The 21,039-nt window shown below is 32.5% G+C and overlaps 1 protein-coding gene across 1 annotated transcript; it reads left to right on the top strand.

Moving 5' to 3' along the window:
• Positions 1–10,142: 10,142 nt before the first annotated feature.
• Positions 10,143–15,690, top strand: LOC107639405 (NADPH-dependent aldo-keto reductase, chloroplastic). The gene is made up of 7 exons (XM_016342891.3): positions 10,143–10,397; positions 10,620–10,670; positions 13,325–13,401; positions 13,537–13,624; positions 13,759–14,040; positions 14,402–14,644; positions 15,397–15,690. Exons 1-7 carry the CDS (start codon positions 10,278–10,280, stop codon positions 15,484–15,486), a joined length of 951 nt encoding a protein of 316 aa, XP_016198377.1. The 5' UTR covers positions 10,143–10,277; the 3' UTR covers positions 15,487–15,690.
• The last annotated feature ends 5,349 nt before the right edge of the window (positions 15,691–21,039 follow it).

Here is a 21,039-nt window from a genome sequence, read left to right as displayed (position 1 = left end):
GAATTTGGGTTTAAGTTTAGAGTTATAACTAGGGTTAAGTACGATTTTGGTCTTTATTGTAGAGGTCGAAAATTTATTTCGTCCATTCTTTTTTTTTCGCTACAAAATGGTCCTGAAGGTTCCACTTTATTTTAAAATCATCCTTTTTATCAAAATTTTAATTTTTATTTCAAAAATACCCCTAAATAAAAAAATAAAACAAAAACAAAAACATTGAATAAGGGGGGAAGGGGGAAGAGATCACACACGCTGGGGGAAATGGATCCTCTCAATTTTTTTTTAACAATTGAGGGAGTAAAGTGTGACCTCTCACCATTAATTTTATAAGTGGGACCAAAAATAAATATGAGAGAGAGCAATGAAGGGTTAGAGATCACACTTTACACTCTCAATTTTTTTTTAACAATTGAAAGGATCCATTCCCCACGCTGGGGGAGGGAGAGTTGGTTCAGAAGAGGGGAAAAAGAAGGTGGGGAAGGGAAGGGGAAGGGCCGCCGCCGCTGCTCCTTTCCCCTTCGCGCTAACCGTAAAGCAACCGCGACCCTCTCCCCTCCTCTCCTTTCCTATCTCGGACCTCTTCGAACTAGAGCTCCTCGCCGGCGAGCCTCCCTTGCTTTACACCGCGTAGCAACGTGGAGCCTCCCCTGCTTCACCACTGCCAGTGAGCCTCCCCTGCTTCCCCTCCCTCAATCCCTGTCGCAGAAGGAATCAGAGCCACCACTGCCCGTTATCCTCCCTCCAGTCCCTTCCCGTCATGTCCAGACTGCCGGCGCTCCACCACTAAACAGACTATAGGCATCTATTGAATCATTTTTAAAATTTTTCGTTTGAACTCCATTTTATTATACTAAAACAGTAAAATTTTTATTTTATACAGTTTATTATATAATGTTAAATGTCCTAAATTTTATAGAATTAGAAGTTCAAGTACCAACTATTTAATGAAACTCTTATGTTTTAATTTTTAAATAAGTCCAATAGCTCATTGTATTAGGGATGTCAACGGGGCAGGGCGGGGCGGGGGCGGCCTCCTTACTCCCCATCCCCGCCCCTAGATTTACTCCCCATCCCTGTCCCTATTTCCCACCGTGGAGAATATTGCTCCCATCCCCATTTTTCACAGGGCCCATTCCCCATCTCTCTAATGGTTTTGACTAATTATTAATTTTTATAGTAGAGATGAAAGTATCCATCCTATATAAAAACAGCAAAATTTTATACAAAAAGTCCAAACGTAAAGATGGTGACTTTCAAAATGACGTAATGGGAGACGTCATGGGGAGTTAGAGTACAGAGCAGTAGACGAGGTAGGGGACACTGCAACAAAGAGGAGAATGGACACGACGACAGAATTGCGGAAAGGAACACCACGAATATAGAGAACGACACGGTGAGGGTGATGGAACAGTGAGGGATGCGGTGAGACGGGAGAGTGGCGAGGAGGTGGCTGTAGAGAGGTTGGATTGAGTATGGATGATGTTAGAGATCTATGAATTAAAGAAGGATTATGCAAATAAGGATTAGGAATCTCTCTCTCTCTCTCTCTCTCTCTCTCTCTCTCTCTCTCTCTCTCTCTCTCTCTCTGACATGTGAAATGACTAAAAGACATATATGAGAAATAAACTATTAAGAACAATTAAGCAAATTTAAAATTTTGGGAATTAATGGAGACGGGGCGGGGATTCCCGTTCGGGTCTCCGCGCTTGCCTCGGGAGAATTTCGTCCCCCATTCCCATTCTTGCAAAAAAAATTTTCTATAGTCGAATCTCCATTCAGAATAATTCCCACAAGGATCCTTGCGTCTCGAAAAATTTTGCCATCCCTACATTGTATATAGCATCTCATTGTATTTAATAATAATAATAATAATTTATGGTCATGACTTTCGAAATCAGATCTCGCATCATTCTTCTGTTGGATTTATACATTAAAATAATATTTTAGATGAAGTGAATTAAAAGAGTAATCCACATGATATGAACAACGACTCTTGGTAAAAAGAAAAATCATACACGTTACTGTAGTTGCTGGTCAATTAGAATTCAGATAACTATTGGTAACAAGACTTTATGAGAATTCAGATAACTTGATCAGAGTCTCTAATCATTCACTACACGTGTCCTTCAACTATATAAATCTATAAATCTGTATGAAATTGTATCTATACATTAGAGTGACCCTAATATAATTCACTACTTATAACATATATAATTGATACAAGCACGGTATATTGACACAAAAAATCAGTTATTATACAATAATATATATTTGTCGTTTATGAAAAAATTAATTATATTATTGTAAAAGAGTTTCATTATTCTCCTATAATAAAAGAGTTAATAATCAAAATCGTTCCAAAAAGATACCTCAATTTTTTATTTTCGTCCCCGAAAGATAAAATCAATCGAATTCATCTCCAAAAGATACCCTACCTAATCACGTTCGTTCTTCCGTCATCGCTTTTGGTGAGTTGACAAATGTTCATTGACGTATGTGTAGTTAACTGCCAGTGTGGCGCACAATCAAAACGACGCAATTTTGATACAATGCTCTCCTAGCCTTGAAACGTCGCCATTTAGTCTACAGAAGAGATATTCAAACGTTGCAAAGCCTTACTCCCTCTCATATCAACCATCTCTCTCTGTTTTTCTCCAAAACATATCGTCTTCCTCAAGGTATGCCCTAAACCTCTCACCCAAGTTCTAAACCACCCCATCAACATTCATTAGTATTGGTTGACAATTATAATAGAAGAGTTGTTGCTATTGAATGTAGAGTTGATCTTATCCTAGAGCAGCATTGATAGTGGAAGAAGCCATTGCGACAGTGAGAGGTAAGGATGAAACTTTTTTCATGAATTTTAAGTTATTCTATGGTGTGATGTATTCCTAATGTCGTGGTCTTAGTGTTCGTCTAATTTAGGATAGGCTTTGGAGTGACCAAGGATTTGTGTGAATGTTCTTTTATCATTTTAGTGTGTGAAAATGTGTTGCTTTAATTGGCTCTGTGATGGTTTTTAGTTAGGGGTATTTGAATTTAGTGATGGTTCTATTGCATGTTTATTTTGTGTTAATGGTTGATTGGTATAAATTGGGTTTAGTCGTTGGTGACACATAGAGAGTAGCTATTGCTAGTCTATTTATTAATAGTGTTTTCGTATTTGTTATTGTAGATGGAGGGTCCTCCCATGACATTTGTGATTCACCATGGTGGGTTGTTTAAAAAGTGTGAGGATAGAGAGATAGTATATGAAACTGATAATACAGAGGTATTGATGGGTGTTGAAAGAGACACACTTGATGTATTTTTTGTAAAGGATTACTATAAGGAGTTGGGATACATTAAAACTGAAAACTGTTGGTGGAAAGTTTCTGGAGTTCGCATTTCATTCGGATTGAAAAAGTTAGTGACAAATACAAATTTGCTTGTAATGTGCAAGGATCGTAGAAAGAACCAATATTTGATCAACCTATACTTTGAGAATTGCATCTCACAGCCATGTGTAGTGGACAACATGGAGGAAGATATAGTTTTTCTGGAAGTAGGAAGTAGCAAGAAGAAGAAGAATTCTTCCCAGGCTAAGAAGCACCGTTCTCAACCTGTCAAGATGCACATTACAATACACCCTCAGCCCAACAAACCAACCTTTCAGCCCACTAAAGCAGCCTCACAGTCTAGTAATATAAGCCCAATTCTCAGCCCACTAAACCAGCCTCACAGCCCAGTAAGTCCAATAATCTTAATTCTCAGCCCACGAAACTAACATATAAGTCCATGAAAACTACCTCTCAGCCCACAAAGGCTCCTTTGCAGTCCACAAAACCCCACTATCAACCCACCAAAATCACCCTTCAAGGCAAGACAGTCCTACCTCATTCCAAAATATCATCTTAACATAACTTATATTAACAATGGTAGAGACTTGTTTACAATATTTGACAATTTATAATAATGGACAAAGACTTGTTTCCAACTTCAAATAACTACTCCCATTCAAGCCATGCAATTCAATACACCATTACATTTTCACATAACTGGGTTTACTTAGAAATACATATCAAACAACAAAGTATAACACTAATTACAACTATCCCAAATGTGAAAATCATTAGCAGTTTCAAAACTCTAGCTTCAGCTTCCAAGCTGCCCAATCTCCATGCCACCTTCACCCTCCATTCATCATAATCACTTTCAACCTCACTACAAGAAAAATATGTTTTAGCGACAAATTTTTAGTGGAAATAACATAATAGCCACTAATTTCTTAATTCAAGTTATTTTTTTGCGGTAATTATATATTTACCATTATTACTATATATTATAATGACAATTGTTATTATTGCCTTTAATAAATACAAAAAAATAATTTTTGATAAAAAAATTTTAGTGGCCATAAAATTATGGCCAGTATTATTCTTATTAAAATTATATTATAATGACAATTTATTTTTATTATTATCACTACCTTTTTAATAAAAAAAGTTTTAGTGGCTATAGAATTATGGCTAGTATTATTTTTATTAAGATATTTTTTTATCTAAACTAAAGAAATAAGAGATTCAGAGAAATTACAATCTATAGAAAGGATATTTACTGTGCATGAAGAGAACTAAAGAAAGAGGTCTTAGAGAAGAGAGCCTAAGCTCACCGCCGAAGCTCGTTGTAACCGTTGCTGTCGTTGCCGCCCTCACCACCGCAGTTCAGATCAAGCAAAGGCTCATACCCATCGCTTTCTATCTTTTTTTTTGGTTTTCGATTTAGGGCTCACGAACTCGCTCTTTGACTCAGATCCTTCTTGCAGCTCCGATCTGCTCCTTCAGGTATCGCCGAGTCGACTCGTTCGTAGCTTTGATCTACTGTGCTCTCTCTTACAACTCCTTCATTTCATTCTCTTATAATATTTTTACTATTTTAGATCTTGCAGTTCCAGTTCTTAAGCTTCGAATTTAGTTTTCTGCTATTAATGCTAATTCTTGTTCGTGCAACTGAAGCTTTGTGTCGTCAATTGAACTGTCATTTGGTTTATTTTTATTTTTAATTTAAGGAATTTGCAATTTGGATGATGCCTGATTAATATGCCTTTGGATGTGTGTTTTTAGCTTACGAGCTTGGTTTGAGTGTTTTAGGTTAGGAATCTGGCGGATTTTTCTTGGTTTTAATGTGTGTTCATTCAACTTTGTCATTTCTTTGATGTATTGTTACTTTTTCAGTATCGCCAAGTGTTGGTTAAGTCATTGTTCTTGATTTTTTATTTTTAAGTATGAATATTGTTAGTTTGGAACTTATACTGTGTGGATGTAGTGCTTAGTTTATGTAGTCTAATTATATTTGGAAAGGTTGAAGGTACTGAGGTGAGCCACCAGAAGGGATAAGCAACAGTTTCTATTTATGGTGCTATCCTTCTCTAAGATCCCTACTTTTGTTTTTTGGGTCAGGATCTCAATGTTAAGTATCCTTTCTGCTATTCTGCTCAATTTTAATAACTTTAAAAGACCAAAAATCCAACTATCTAACATGTTATGTGTGATGCTAAAGGAGGTGAATAGTGGATTGTTAAAAATTAGCAAGTTGTCTGTTTTTGGTACTCTTTGGAGCTAGTAGGTAAGGGGAGTTATTTTTATTTTTAAAATATAACATTTAATTTTTACTACGAGTTATTTTAGCATTTTTTTTGTCAGACATAACAATCTTGCCTCCATTTTTCAACGTGACTCACTTTGATTCGCACATGTGGCATTAAATGTCCACATATGTGAGGAGGACAAAACAGTCTCTAGCCATCTACTAAAAAACTTTATCATTTATGGTGTCTTCTTCATTATTAAGGCTTTATGTTAAAACCCATGGGAGAAACATTAGTAGCCCTCTCCATTCAGTTTCGGGTTTAAATTGTTTAAGGCATTCTAATTCAGAAAACAACTTGAATTATCTAAACTTCATCTTACCTACTTGAATATGAATCAAAGTCAAAATAACAAACATTAGTGTTAAACCTTACAAACTTACTTCATTGTGTTTTTTATACCTAGATTTCTCACCTACCAAACCACAACCAAATGGCACCACCAAACACAAAGGATTAAAGAAAATGAATCAAAGATAAGAGAAAGAGGGGAACATGTTCCTTAAGGATTCGGGCAAGGGCGTTCGCCATCGTCACCGTCTTTTTCTGCTTCTGCTTCTTCCTCTTTTTCTTCATCCACTTGCTATGCCATGTGTTCCTCCATACGACGACCAGGCTGCGTGATTCTCCTTGGGATTCTACCTCTGCTTCTCCTTGCGACAAAGACGGCGACAATTTTGCCTCTGGATTCTCCTCAAGCATGTGATGATTTTGCCTCTGCTTATCCTCGCGACAAAGATGGCAACCATCTACCTTTAACGTGATGGTTTTGCCTTTGATGATTCTCCTCAGGCGCATGATGATGACATTCTCCTCAGGTTGGGTAAGGCGCGCGACGATGATGTTCTCCTCTGACTGAGTCAGGTGCACGACGATGATCATGAGTTGACTCAGTGAGAATGGAGAGTGAGAGGGGATAGCGGTTAGTGAGAGGAGAGGTGGAGAGAATATGTGAAATTTGGGTTTGAATTTTGGAAGTGGGGATGAGATGAGGGAAGCTCACTACACAACATCATTTTGTGATTACAGGCCAGGGACTGTTTTGTCCTCTTCGCACACGTGGACACTTAACGACCATGTGTGAGAGTTAAAGTGTCAACTCAGCAATTTTCGTTAGTGAGTCAAGCAGAAAAATGGAGTGGGGATTGTTATGTTTGACAGAAAAAACATTGAAAATTAATCTGTATATTAATTTTTTTTTGGGACTAAGATGTCCGCTTTTAAAATTCTTGGAGACTGATTTGGATAATTACTCTAAAACAAAATTAAGATCATCTTTTGTTTTTTAATATTATACCCTTCAACCATGAGAGAGTATTTTAGAAAAATTACGTAAAAATAAAATATTCTACTCCTTTCTCGACAAAGATTAGGTGGTTGATGATCCTCTTTAAGACATGTTTCACTTCACAAATTTGGATGACTGGCTCTGATCCTCGGCGGATGGCTCTGAAACAACACTTTCACTAAATCAAATCCCCCGAACCTGCTCATTTACTCGCAGTACTCATTCTTTTCTGGCGCTACCGGCGTTCTTGGTATCCCTGGCGATTGCCGCCCTCAACTGATGGTGGCTATGATACTCGAAGATATTCCAAACGCTGTTGCGGACTGAACATTGCGGTGATTATGACTGGCTTGGGCCTCCTCTATTTGGCGAAGTTGCAGAGATGGTGGCTACTACTCTTTCTGTATACCCAACCGCCGTGTTGCCTTTATTCAAGCAAGCTTTAATACTAGATGGGCGAGAGTGTCCCTCAGTTACACATTTTAATGTTTATTTATGACCTCCAATACATATTTCTTGAAAATAATAAATGAGTTGGGCTTTATTTTTAATGCATTTTTAGCTAAATTTTTAAAGATTTAGCTAACATGTGTTTATGGTACATGATAAGTTTATCATTAGTGGAATGGTTTAAATATTTTTATTTATTGAATTCAAAATAATAAATGTATTGAAAACTTAAATTTTTTATATTTTTAATAAAAACTTTTTTATTTTATAAATTTAATATGTATCTTTAGAATACATGATAGATAAATTTTTAATAAATGAATGTCTATGAGGTTAAAAATGGGTGTATGGACTTATTATTTATTAACGAAATCAAATAACCTAATCTTATTTGGACAATTTCAGTAATTATTAATTAGTGAAATGGTCAAAATATAATAAATACAATCTACATGACTTAAATCAAAAAGAAAAAAAAAATTCCAGAAACCCTTATCAAAATGCATCAACAGATAAGAGGCATATTAATTACCTCATCGTAGCGATGGATCTAAAAATTTTGAGTTATAAAAACACATGTAACACATAAAAATAATAAAAAAAATCGTATAAACATATCAAAGTATATATAAAAATAAATAACATAAAAATATTAAATATTAAATAATTTTTTTATTTATTATCAATATTGATATATTAGTAAGTAATAATGTAGTTATTAATTCAATTTATAAATTAGATGATGATGATGATATCCAATTTATAAATTAGATGATGATGATGATGATTCATAAGCCTTGATTTAATGCTGACCATTTATTGGTTTCAAGTTTAATAACATTTTTTGTTTGGAAAAGAAATAAGGTAAATTTTATGGTGCCTTTGAAAAAAGTACAATGAATTGATTTATTTCAAAATTTAATTTAATCATTTATTTTGACCCAATGACTGAATTTATATCCTCTTATTTTTCGTATGAAAATTATATAGATACATGATTTATATATTTGTTAATTTAATTTTCGTTGGTGCCAATATATTTGTTATGCGGTATAGAAATAAAATAAGCTTTGTTTTAGATGGTTTTTTGTGGGATAGGACAACTTGAAAGAACCGTGTCTTAATAAAGGAATTTTATTTTACATTTTCCTCATGTTTTTCTCAATTATGGACTTCATTTTTTTTATCAATAATAATAATAAAAAAAGGTTTAACAAACATTCGTAATAACCATGAATTGGGCTGGTCCTAATCATAAATTACTTGTTCAGCTTAATACAATATCTCGGGTAGCAATATGTTTGGGCCGAGTCTAATAATTTATTAAATCAATAAATTCTATGGGCCACGTTTGGAAATAATACTATAAAAAAAACTTTTAAGTGTATTGATATACTAGTGTTTGAGTAATTTTTAATTGTTAATTTTAATCATAAAAAAAACTTGAAAGCTTTTTAATGCTATAATGAGCCTTTTTCAAAATGTGAAATTTTATGGCTCCCACACAATTTCATGATAATTAATATAGGTATTTAAATTTAAATCGATCCAAATTAAACTGCTCATTCAATTCAATCTAAATAAAAATAATTTAAAATCGCACTAATTTAGATTCGAGTGGATTCTATTTTTTGTAAACCGTTAGATCGGATCGAATTTTGGATCTATTTCTCATAACCGATCAAATTCAATTTAAACCGCACAATATGCTATAATATTTTTTTTTTGGTGACTTCAATGTGCTATAATATTATTATTTTATTATTATATTTATAATTTTACTTATAACATGTTTAATTTGTTATAATTTTTATATTATTTATGTATTATTATTATTTAATAAATATTTTATATTTAAAATGTAATTTATTTATTTATTTTAACTAACCTATAATTTTATTTTTATTATTATGTTATCCTTAGTTTTTTAAGATATTGTTAAAACTTGTTATATAATTGTTAGTTACTTAAAATTTGATGTTGAAATTTGTTATATATATTTAATTTTTATAATTTATAAAACCGCAAATTCAATCAAATCCAAACCGCTTAAAATTGGATTGGATTGGATTAGATTTTCTTTTAAAAATCATCGAATCCAAATTGCACTACAAATAAAATTAATATTTGAATCGAATAAATTTTTAGCTTAAAATCGATTTAAATTGCACCGCAACACTAGGACTGGCAATGGTAGGATAGGGTAGGGTTTGGATTCTACCATAACCCTACCGCGGGTTGAAAATTTTATTAAAACTCTACCCTACTCTACCCGCAGGTTGAGAATCTCTCAACCTTAACCCTACCCACACCCTAAAGTTCTAAACCCTACCCTACTCGTAGAAATATCAAATCTTTTCAAAGTAAATATAAAATTTAATCATTTCAAATTTTATACACATTAATAACATAAAAATAAAAAACTAACATTCTAAATTACTAAATTAACTAACTAGTTTATTGATTGTTTACTTATTGTAAGTCATTACATAAGGGAGGTTGTGGGTTTAACTCTCACTTCTTTCATTATATACATAATTTTTATAAAATATGTGTTATGTATGAGGTGCGAATAGGGTATGATAAGGTACACCCTAAACCCGTATCCTACCTTACCCGCAGGCATATCCGGACCGTATCCTACCCTACTTGCAGCGAGTCGGGTAACCTACTCTACCCGAAAGAATTAGACCGGTTGAATACTTACAAGTAGGGTATAAATTGCCAGCCCTACGCAACACCCTTAATAACCAGTAAACGTACTAGTGCTCCATTAACCCTAATTGGACAGGCGCAGGTACGGTGGGTCCTGATGGATTTGTTTCTTTCCAACAAAAAGATAAGCTGTGATGCTTTTGGTTTTTGCAAACTTTCAAAGTAATATAAGCTGCAATTATTGCAGAGCTAGCGAGTAAAATGGCAAATGAAATCCGTTTCTTCGAGCTGAATACTGGAGCTAAGATCCCTTCAATTGGATTGGGAACTTGGCAGGCTTATCCTGGTGTTGTTGCTCATGTTATAGAGCACGCTATCGAGGTTCTCATCTCATCTTTCATTCCATATTCTATATATATTTCACATTTTTTTAAATAATTAGTTATGCAAATGAAATGAATGAGTTACAGCATTTTAATAGGATTTCAGTTTGTCATTTTAACTACCAATAAAAGTTTATATACGAAGTTGTGAATGACTTCCTAATCAAGTGAAAACAAACTTATTATTTAATTTAAACGTTAATTTAATCATGTTATACAGGTTGGATACCGCCATATTGATTGTGCTAAAGTCTATGGCAACGAGAAGGAGGTACGAGCCATACCCCAACCTTTTTTTTTATATAAATAAATTGAGAGTAAATATCTTTTTTTGTGTTTATGGATCGGATTCGATTTGCATAACCGTATTTATCTAAATCCGATACAAAAATTACGTTATACGGATCGATCCGCAAGATTATCGGATCCGCTCTGATCCGCACAGTAATAAAATCAAATTGCAGATTTTGTATATGTATCGGCATATCCACGTATCCGCAAAATAAAAAAATAAATAAGTAAATATTCTTTTTATGTTTTATTTCAACTAATAATTATCATATATGTTGTATTATTTTAATTTATTATTTAAGAAATGTATGTTTAATATTATTTTAAGAGTAAACATATTTAAGAGAATAAAAAAATGAATTTTATTGATATTTTTTAATAAAAATAATCTTTTAAAATATTTTTGTATTTTGTGGATATCCGATATCCGATATCCGATCTGATAATTTGAGTGCGGATCGAATCAAAATTTTTACCATATCCAATCCGATCCGATCTTCATTCACCCCTATTTTTTTCTAGTTGGCCAGAGTAAATACTTTTCTTCCTTTGAGATAGGGATTTTATTTAAATTAAATAAAAAATTATATTATTTATCCGTATGAATCAATTTCAAAAATTTTACTAAGATGTGCGAGGATAATTCATCTTAATAAAATGAATAGAATTTAAAATGAGGTAAATATTTTAAATTAGAATTAATTATACACTTTATCTTAAATATCTTTATATAAATCGAATTAAGATGAGAATCAACTAAAATTAAATTAATATGCAGTATAAAAATTGAATTTACCTAATTTAATTTACTAAAAATTAAATGGGATTAAAATGAAACCATACTAAATCGAATAAGCTTAACAAAAATAAATCAAATTATATCCATTCAATTTATTAAGCAAACTGTGACTTCATTCAGTGAATAATGCGGTTCCATTAGTGTCCCATCTTATATGAATGTCAGACAATAAGTAATTATCTTATGTATGTATATACATATAAAATATGAGACATTATTATATGGGTAAAATACTTAATTAAACCAAATCCAGCTCAAAATTATGTAATTTACTCAAATAAAAAAACGTTACATAAATTTTTTATTAGCACATTTTTATATAAATTAAATAAGTCTCATTTGATTTGTTAACTCGTACTAATTCGAATAAGTATAACTCGAATTACTATAGAAAAAATAAAAATCAAAATTATCTAAGTCGATTTTTACATGCATGTATTCTCCCCTAGTAAATCAAATCACATCGATTTGATTTATGCATGTAATTTAGGTTTGTAATAATTTGAAATAAGCTGTTTCGATTTATCTCTGATTTTCTCCTTCTATAATTTGAATGAGACTGATTCGAATTATGCATGAATTTATAAATCGAACCAGGCGAATTCGATTTACTGTGAGGCCAACCTATAAAAATATGAGATGAACGTGAATTCTTTATGAGAGTGAAATATAATGGCTAGTGAGGATTGTTTTTTAGTATTGGTGCATTATAGAGGGTCGATTAAGAAAAAAATACGTTCCAAAATTAAGTTTATTGATAAGGATCCCCTTAGTGTTTTTCTGAAACCTTCAACGAGCTTTACTGAGTTCCTGAATTCTATAATCCAAAAATTGAGGTTGTAAGACGTGAAACGGGTTGAGAAGTTATTCTATAGAATTTCGATTTTAGTTTTGCGAGATGATGTGAAATATGATTCGTTTGTCATAGGGAGTGGCGAAGATTTGGAAGTTTTGTTCCATTATCGTCAGCAGTTTTTCGATGTCAGAACCCATGAGCTGTTGGCTAGACTTGTAGATGTGATCTCCAGCTCAGGAGGTTCGAACCAGAATCTCCAAACTCTAGAAACGGCATCTTATTCTAGTTCGAGGCATGAGCTGTTTTAAAAAAAAAAAGACTTTTTTTATAATAAAATTTTTTTTATCATTTTTTTAAAAATAAATACTTTTGTGATTAAGAACTTGTTTGGATGTTATTTTCAAAAAAGATCTTTTTGTTAATAATCTTTTTTTAAAAAATCTTTTACAAAAATAAAAGTGATTTTATATTTAGATTCTCAAATAAAAAGATCTTTTTATCTATTAGTTATATTTAAATAAAATAAGATAAAAATATTTTTTGTTCATTTATTATGTGATAAATATATTTTTTTAAGAAAAAATATCTTTTAAAAAAAATGTAAATTAAAATTTTTTAAACAAAATATTTTTTTAGTGCTTTTATTTTTACTATTAGAAATTTGACAAACACAAAAAAAATCATTTTTTCTTTTAAAATATCTTTTTTTATCGATTTAATGACGCTCAAATAAACACTAACAAACCAAATACAAAATAACTTATTAAGACCTTAATTAAGTTGTTTAAACTTGTCTTAAAAATAGTGGCAAAACTTGCATTATCCACCCCAGTAGATTCCCTGTATATTTCCAAGTTCCCTTGTGCTACTTCATGCATTGTTTTCATCATTATAATTTTAACTAACTAAATTAGGTCATTTAATGACAAATGTTTACACTTTTTTGTTTCACCATACCTATATATTATCTTAGTTATAATGCCTGAATTTTTGAGATATTGTCCTGTCCCTCTCCTATATATCTTTAACTATGTGGCAGATTGGTTCAACATTGAAGAAGCTATTTGAGGAGGGAATAGTGAAGCGCGAAGATTTGTGGATTACTTCGAAACTCTGGTTCTATTCGCATATATAATAAATTAATTATTTAATTTCCCACCTTAAAACTAAGGTGATGCCAATTGCAAACATATCATCATTGATGATCATATATAAAATTAGTTCTTTTACTCTGTACATATGCATGTGTAGGTGTTCAGATCATGCACCAGAAGATGTTCAAGAAGCATTTCACAGCACCCTGCGAGATTTGCAGCTTGATTACATAGATTTATACCTTGTACGTAATACTACACAGTCTATGCCTCCATCGGTTTAAAACTCAATGTTTGCTTTGTCCAAATAATATTTTTTGAGGTGAAAGAAAAAGTTGAAACATTTACACTAACGGTTTATAATTCTGGGTTTCTTAAGATTCATTGGCCTATTAGAGTGAAGAAGGGAAACTTAGGATTTCCAATGAAGGCTGAAGAAGAAGTGGCATTAGACATACCTGCCACGTGGAAAGCAATGGAAGCACTGTATGAGTCTGGCAAGACTAAAGCGATTGGTGTAAGCAATTTCTCATGTAAGAAACTTGGTGAATTGTTGCAAGTTGCCCGTGTTCCTCCAGCTGTGAACCAAGTTGAGTGTCATCCTTTATGGCAGCAACACAAGTTGAAGGCCTTCTGCAAATCCATAGGGGTTCACTTTTCTGTAAGTTTCATACCCCAGAGATTATCTTATATTTGTCCAAGGGTGATGGTAGTTTGATGAGCAAAAATCAGTTATTGCTATTATTAGAATGTGAATCTGTTAAGTCAGTTAATAACGATTGTGCAGCTATGCTAGTGTAGATGCTAGTGTATGTGGCATACTGTGTGTGTCATTAGAGGACTATATTTACTTGTGATGAGTTCACAGTTGTAGCTAAGCTTTCATTACTTGCAATACACGTTTTTACATTTCAATCTTCTCTGTTTTCAATTCTTCTCTTCCTTAGTTACTGAGTTATGCTTCTTTGTGTCCAAGACCTCTTGTTATTTAAACTCATCAACTTATATATGTATATGTTTAGGGATATTCACCTTTGGGATCCCCTGGTTGGCTTGATACTGACGTTCTTAAGCATCCAATTCTAAAAGAAGTTGCTGAAAAATTAGAAAAGACTCCTGCACAGGTGGCTCTACGATGGGGACTACAAATGGGTCATAGTGTACTTCCAAAGAGTTCAAATGAAGCCAGGATTAAGGAAAATTTTCATGTTTTTGACTGGTCTATCCCAAATGAATTACTTGCTAAATTTTCTCAGATTCAACAGGTATGTTATTCAATACTAAAATAAATATAAAACTTTATTAGTACATCAATCATGTTACGTGTGTATACAAAAAATCAATAATCAAATCAGCCACTAATATAAAATACATATTTAAATTGAGTTAAACAACATTTGTATTTATATATAAATACATACTATAACTGATTTGGTAACTGATTTTTAGTGTGCAAATGACATTTCTGTTAGATCCATTGGATAGATTTACAATATTTGTTAGTTTGATCATGTACACACTAATTAAAAATTTAATAAAAACTAGGAATAATGAACTTTTTATTTTTTTATTTTTTGATTAAAGATATACCATGGGATACATGTTTCTTTGTTAATTGCATTCAACATTAATAATATGAAGGATAATAATGAGAAGTACTTAATAAATGTAATATCAAAATGTGAAAATGACATATATATACTGAACCGAGATATTACGAATCGTATAAAAGTAGCTACAAATTAAAGCGGCAATACTTATAATGTGGAGGTTTTCTACCTTAATGATAAGTACTCTATATTAAATTATTAATATTTAAGAGTTTGGTTTTAGATCATCACCCATACCCATCATGCAAATTACATCTTATTTTCTATCCTCTAATAATTATCGGTTTGATGAGATCTTGCAATAATTCATTTTGAATAAAAAGGCTAGAAGCCTAGGAAATCTTGGTGCTTGATCTTATGGATTTTCATGGAGATGTAATTTTGTGACATTTTTTCCCTTTCCACAGGTAAGATTACTTCGTGCCAGCATCTTATTCCAAGAAACTGATGGAGTCTCCAAATATGAAAGAGAAGCGATGTGGGATGAAGACGTTTGAGAAGTTAAATTAGAATAAACTTTTGTGAAAAAAGTGAAAGCTAAGCAGTGGAAGATTGTAATGATGGTTGAAAAAACTCGTAGCTGAAAAAACAAGAAAATTCTAAGGAATTGTATTGTGTGTAACTGAATTGAGTAATTGTGTCATCGGTTCTTTTTATAGATGCTGCAATAGGCTTCTATATATATAGACTAGCGTTGATTATGGAGAGTATCTAACAACAGAATTATAGACAGTACGAAGAATAAATAGCCAAATAAGAAAAAATTATTCGTTTTTTAAATTGGTCTTTTGAAATTTTTTTTAATCAAATTTATTTTTTAAAATTTTTAAATTAGTCATGTTAATTTTTTTTGTGATTTTTTTGTTGATAGCGTCAAAATTTACTAATGTGACACGTTAAGTAATGCCACACACATCTAAGAATTTTAATTGACTATTAAGATAATAAATTTATGAAATTAGATCAAATAAAAATTTAATTGAGAGGAAATTTTGAGGTAGTGAAATTTCTCAATTTGAGATTAATTTAATTTAATGTTATAAATTAATCATGTTAATAGTCAATTAAGACTATTAGGTGTGTATTGTGATATTACTTAATGTTAAAAAAACTGAAGTTCAATAAGAACCTGTTTAATAAGCCACCTTTTTTTTTTTATTTAACTTGTGGGCTTTATTTAGTTGGGACCTATCAACACTTAATGTACCATATCAATAAATTTGGATGTCGTTAGTAATAGAAATAACAAAAAGATTAATATGATTAATTTAAATTTTTTAAAGGATGAATTTGATTAAAAAAATTTTTAGAGACCAATTTAAAGAATGAGTGATCTTTTAAAAACTAATTTGATTATTTATTATAGTCTGAATAAGAATTTAAAACATCTTACGAGAGAGCTCTTTTGTTCCCATCCACCCTCTTGATTTTGTAGTCTCTTATGCAATTCCGATAATTGATAATTGTACGGATTTTCCATTAATTTGAGTACAATCAGTTTCGATATACAACTAGTACTCGTGATAAGTTTTGTTTGTTATTTTTTGAAATACAAACCATTGGTTAATACAAGATACATAAGAAGCAGTCACAATAATCGGGTTGGAGCAATTTATAGCCGTTATAGTGATTAGTGAAGTCTTTTTGTTGAAGAGAGACGCTCTTAAATTCAATAACAATTCTGCTAGGGAATTAAAGAGAGAGTTTAACCAACTTCTGCTAACTTTTTAATAGGTTAAACTTCAAAACTCATCTTCATAAAAATAAGTTAATATACATGGATATTTTTTCTGCTAAATATTGGAATGTTTTTTTTTCCTACCGAATAAATGTTCTTTTATATATTTTTTGAATTTTTTTATATTGTAAATATGAATGTCTCTATTTCTTTAAGAATTTCATAATTTTTTTTTTAAATTTTATAAATATCTAATTATTTTTGCCAAAATATAACTGGATATTTTTTTTGTTAAGTATTAGGATTTTTTTCTATTAAATGAATGTTTTTTTTATATTTCTATAATTGTTCAAGGACAATTCGTGCTCCACCACTGCTTCCTTAAACAATTCCTGAAACTGAACCAAGTGCAAGGCAGAGACTGAAGGATATCTACGTGATCTCTTTGACACGCATCTTCCCTATAGGCGAAACTTCATATTCTTCGCTACCCGTGAAGGCCTTCGGTTCGGGGTCTCCCTTCTGGCTCAACGGGGACCTTCAATTCTGCGACTGTAACAGAGGTAAAGAAGCTTACATGCATGGCATCCGAACTCTGATACACATTCCAACCACCGATGGCGTTCTTGAAATGGGTTCCTACGATCTCATCACTGAAAACTGGGCTCTCCTTCAACAAACAAAGTCCCTCTTTGGATTGCAACATCAGCAACTCAATGCATTACTGCGTCACTTTCAGTCTAAGAAGTTGCAGAGTCTTGGATGAGGGCAGAGGCGGAGAGGGCCTGACGGTGAGAGAGAGGTCTGTGTGTGTGGTTGTTGGAGGTGGGTAGGTTAATGTGAGAGAGAAAATGAAGGTTTTTATAGGTTTTAATTAGGTTTACTTAATCAATTTTAAATTTTTTAAAATTTGAATTTAAAAAATTTAAAATTAATTATTAATATAATTATAATTAATTAAGTTGTTCCATTTTGACTAATTAAAAATTGGTTTCATATACTTTTTCATTCAATAATCATAAATTGATCATTTCTATTAGTGATGGATTGTGGCTCAAGATCAAAGAATCTTGGCAACTGGACTTCAATATCCAAAATTAGTATTGAGGATGAAGGAATAGTTTATGAGTAGGATCTCTAGCATTAAGAAAACCAGAAGATAAAATAGAATTTGGAAACATAATATAGTAGAAAAAGTATTTTCATTAAAAATATATTCCTAGTAATAAATATGTTTTCAAAAAAACTTAAGACACTTAAAATTCTTTCATTGTGGAGCATAACCCCCAAAAAAATACATTTATCATGAGATTTGTATCTAACTTGTGTTTGTTGAAAGACTTTGAATAAGAAATAGACAAATGACAATGATGAGAAAGAACGGACAAACGAAATGACTCTTTTGAAGTGGTTATATTGATCGGTGCAGATTTTTGAATACCACAAATTAATCGGCAAGTGAATTGGGTCGTACCAAGTAATAACTCAGGTAAGTGAGTATCAATCCCACGAGAATTAACGAATTAAATAATAATAGTTGAGTGATTAAGCTAGTCAGATAAACAAAATTGAGTGTTTGGTAGTCCAAGTATCATAAAGCAATGAATCATAAAATTTAAGAAAGCAAGTAATGAATGGTTGGTGAAGATAGTATATAAAAAAATAGTTAAGGCTTTGGAGATGTTAAATTTTTGGATTAATAGTTCTTATCACTCACTTTAATCATGCAAAGTTTCAATTCATGGCAAACCCTAGTTGATTAAAGCTTAATTCCTTAGCAATTTAATCTCTTCTAACCAAATTAATCGCTAATTTTTTGGTCACTTAATTTAAATTAGAAGTTTAAGTCCAATCCTATTTTATAAGTCACACAAACCCTAGGTACCCAAAGATAAGATGATTACATGTCACGTATTATGTTAAGTTCAGGTAATTAGAGAATTATGAGGAATTGATTTCAAGCTGTTATTCAAGTGATTTAACTTTTTCAGGATTCAACAAGAATTCAGCTAGCAAAAGAGTTATCTTCCAATGTACTCTAATTCTTAGGATGAAGAATGAAACCAATTCTTGAAAATAAATCAGTGCATTGATCAAGAGAAGAATGATAATAATATTAATCCATTAAAATAACAAAACTCCTAACCTTAACAATGGAGGTTTAGTTGCTCATGGTGCACAAAAATCCTAGCAGAGAAAAGTGTAAAAGTGCGGAGAAGAGAGAAGAAGAAGAAGATGCCCTAAGCTAAGATATCTTCTCCTTTTATATCTAATCCTAATTGATACAAAATTTAAATTCTAAAACCTCAAAATATATTTTCTTAATTGAAAATTTATTTAAAAATCAAATTCAAGCAAGGGATTTGGTGCTGATTCACGTAGGGACCACTCTAGTTTGCGCTTCAAGCGCCAAACGCCGGGTTGTGGCATTTGGTGCCACCATGGCAGGAACGAAGGGAAGTTTTTTGTGTCTCAGCTCCAAACGCCGGTGAGGTGCCGTTTGGCGCCACCCTGGCAGCATTCGAATTGAAGCCTTTTCTTCTCTCTGAACTTTGCCAAACTCACTCGAATGTTACATGTAATCAATCAAATTACAAAACAACTCAAAGTAGCATTTATGGTGGCTTGAAACACCTAAATCTTAAAATAATTCAATAAATTTGCATGCAATTCACTAAGAAAAGATAAGAAAGATACTCACGCATTACAACACCAAACTTGGATTGTTGCTTGTCTTCAAGCAACTGAAAACAATATGAACATGAGATGCAGGTTTGCATGAGAGTTGAGTTTTCAATTTAGCTTCTGTCTATCTTTTGAGGGGGTTAACAACACTATAATCATGAATAGTCTCGGCACCTCACCATCCCTTGAAGCTCAGGAGTGCTAATGTCATTCAGAACTGGAATCCGGATGGTATTATGAGTTCTCTTTCTTTTAGCTTTTGATTAATCCTTGAACACAACATGTTCTTGTCTTTTCTTTGGTGCTTTGCACCTTGAGCCTAGCCGTGACTCTAAATATTTTGTCTCAAGCTTTGCTTGACACAGAAACCCTACAAGCACTTAACTGGGGGACTCTATCAGTTTTGATATTTTCGATTGAACTTTTTCAGTCAGTGGTGCTCAGAGCCTTTGACATATATACTCTTTACTACACTTGACTTTGACTTTAGGTGCTTTGTCTCAAGAAGTTCTTGACACAGTCACACCATTATCATATAGCTAGGAAAACAACTCTTCAAACTTTTGATCATTCTTAACCTTCCTAGCCATTGATGCTCAGAGCCCTTGGCCTTGCCTTTTATTTTCTTTTTCTTTTGCTGTTTTTTTGCTTCAAGGATTAATTTCTCGTTTAAATTAGAGAATTCATAATACTTCTCTAAATTTCTGTCTCTCATGTATCAACATCCTTTGATTCAAATTCAAATATGCAATGTTCTTATCATGAATTCAAGGTCACAAATAAACACCACCACATCTAAATAATAAGACGACTCATGAATATGACTCAATTTCTCATGTATTACACCACTTCTTTTCTTTTTTTTTTTTTGGATTCAACCTCAGTGAGCGGTACATGTGATATCTTTTAAAAGATAGAAATAAACAATAACTAAACAACTAACTAAAGCTAGAAGATTAAAAATACTAAAAATCATGCAAAGGACAGAAAATAAGCAACAAAAAAAATAGGGAAATAACATAATAATAGCTTAAGGGAAATAGGAATTGAAAAAGGAACTGAATCACCTCAGTCATCATGGTAGGTGTCTCTCTCCTTAGGCTGTGCTCTGTACGATCCTCTCAGTAACCCTATATCCTGTCTCATCTGAAGAAGCTCATGGCACTGAGTCTCTTGCTCAGCCACAACTGATGGAGAAGGACGTCATAAGTATCCTGGCTCATCCTTATCTGCTCAAAAGAGGATATCAGCTGCTGCCAGTACTCCTGAGGTGGGAAGTAGTGCTCTTGAGGTATAGGAGGTTGGTCCTGCTGAGCCTCTTCCCCGGCTTGATTTCCCTTCTAAACTCTTTGGCACTCCCTCACATACTCCATAGTCTTTTTGGAGATTAGTCTCTCAACTGGAATGGAAAAATCATTCTCCACTTTCACTCTAGCAGCATCACAGAGGCGGTAAATGAGATGCGAAAATGCTAACTTGGCATTTGAAAAGGTGTTGAAAGAAATACTGTGTATCTGTTGTGCAATGATTCCGTGTACATCCACATACTCTCTATTTATGATATAGTAAATCAGTATGGCTCGGTCGACAGTGTATTCTGACCGGTTGCTAGTAGGAAGGATAGACCTCCAAATACAGTCTAATCATCCCCTAGCTAAAGGAATGAGGATGCTGCTCTTTAGTTGGT

The sequence above is a fragment of the Arachis ipaensis genome, chromosome B4 (assembly GCF_059453495.1).
Source record: "Arachis ipaensis isolate K30076 ecotype BB chromosome B4, ASM5945349v1, whole genome shotgun sequence".
NCBI classification, from domain to species: Eukaryota; Viridiplantae; Streptophyta; class Magnoliopsida; order Fabales; family Fabaceae; genus Arachis; species Arachis ipaensis.
The sequence above is the reverse complement of the archived record's forward strand: the minus strand, read 5'-3'. Positions and strand labels throughout refer to the sequence as shown.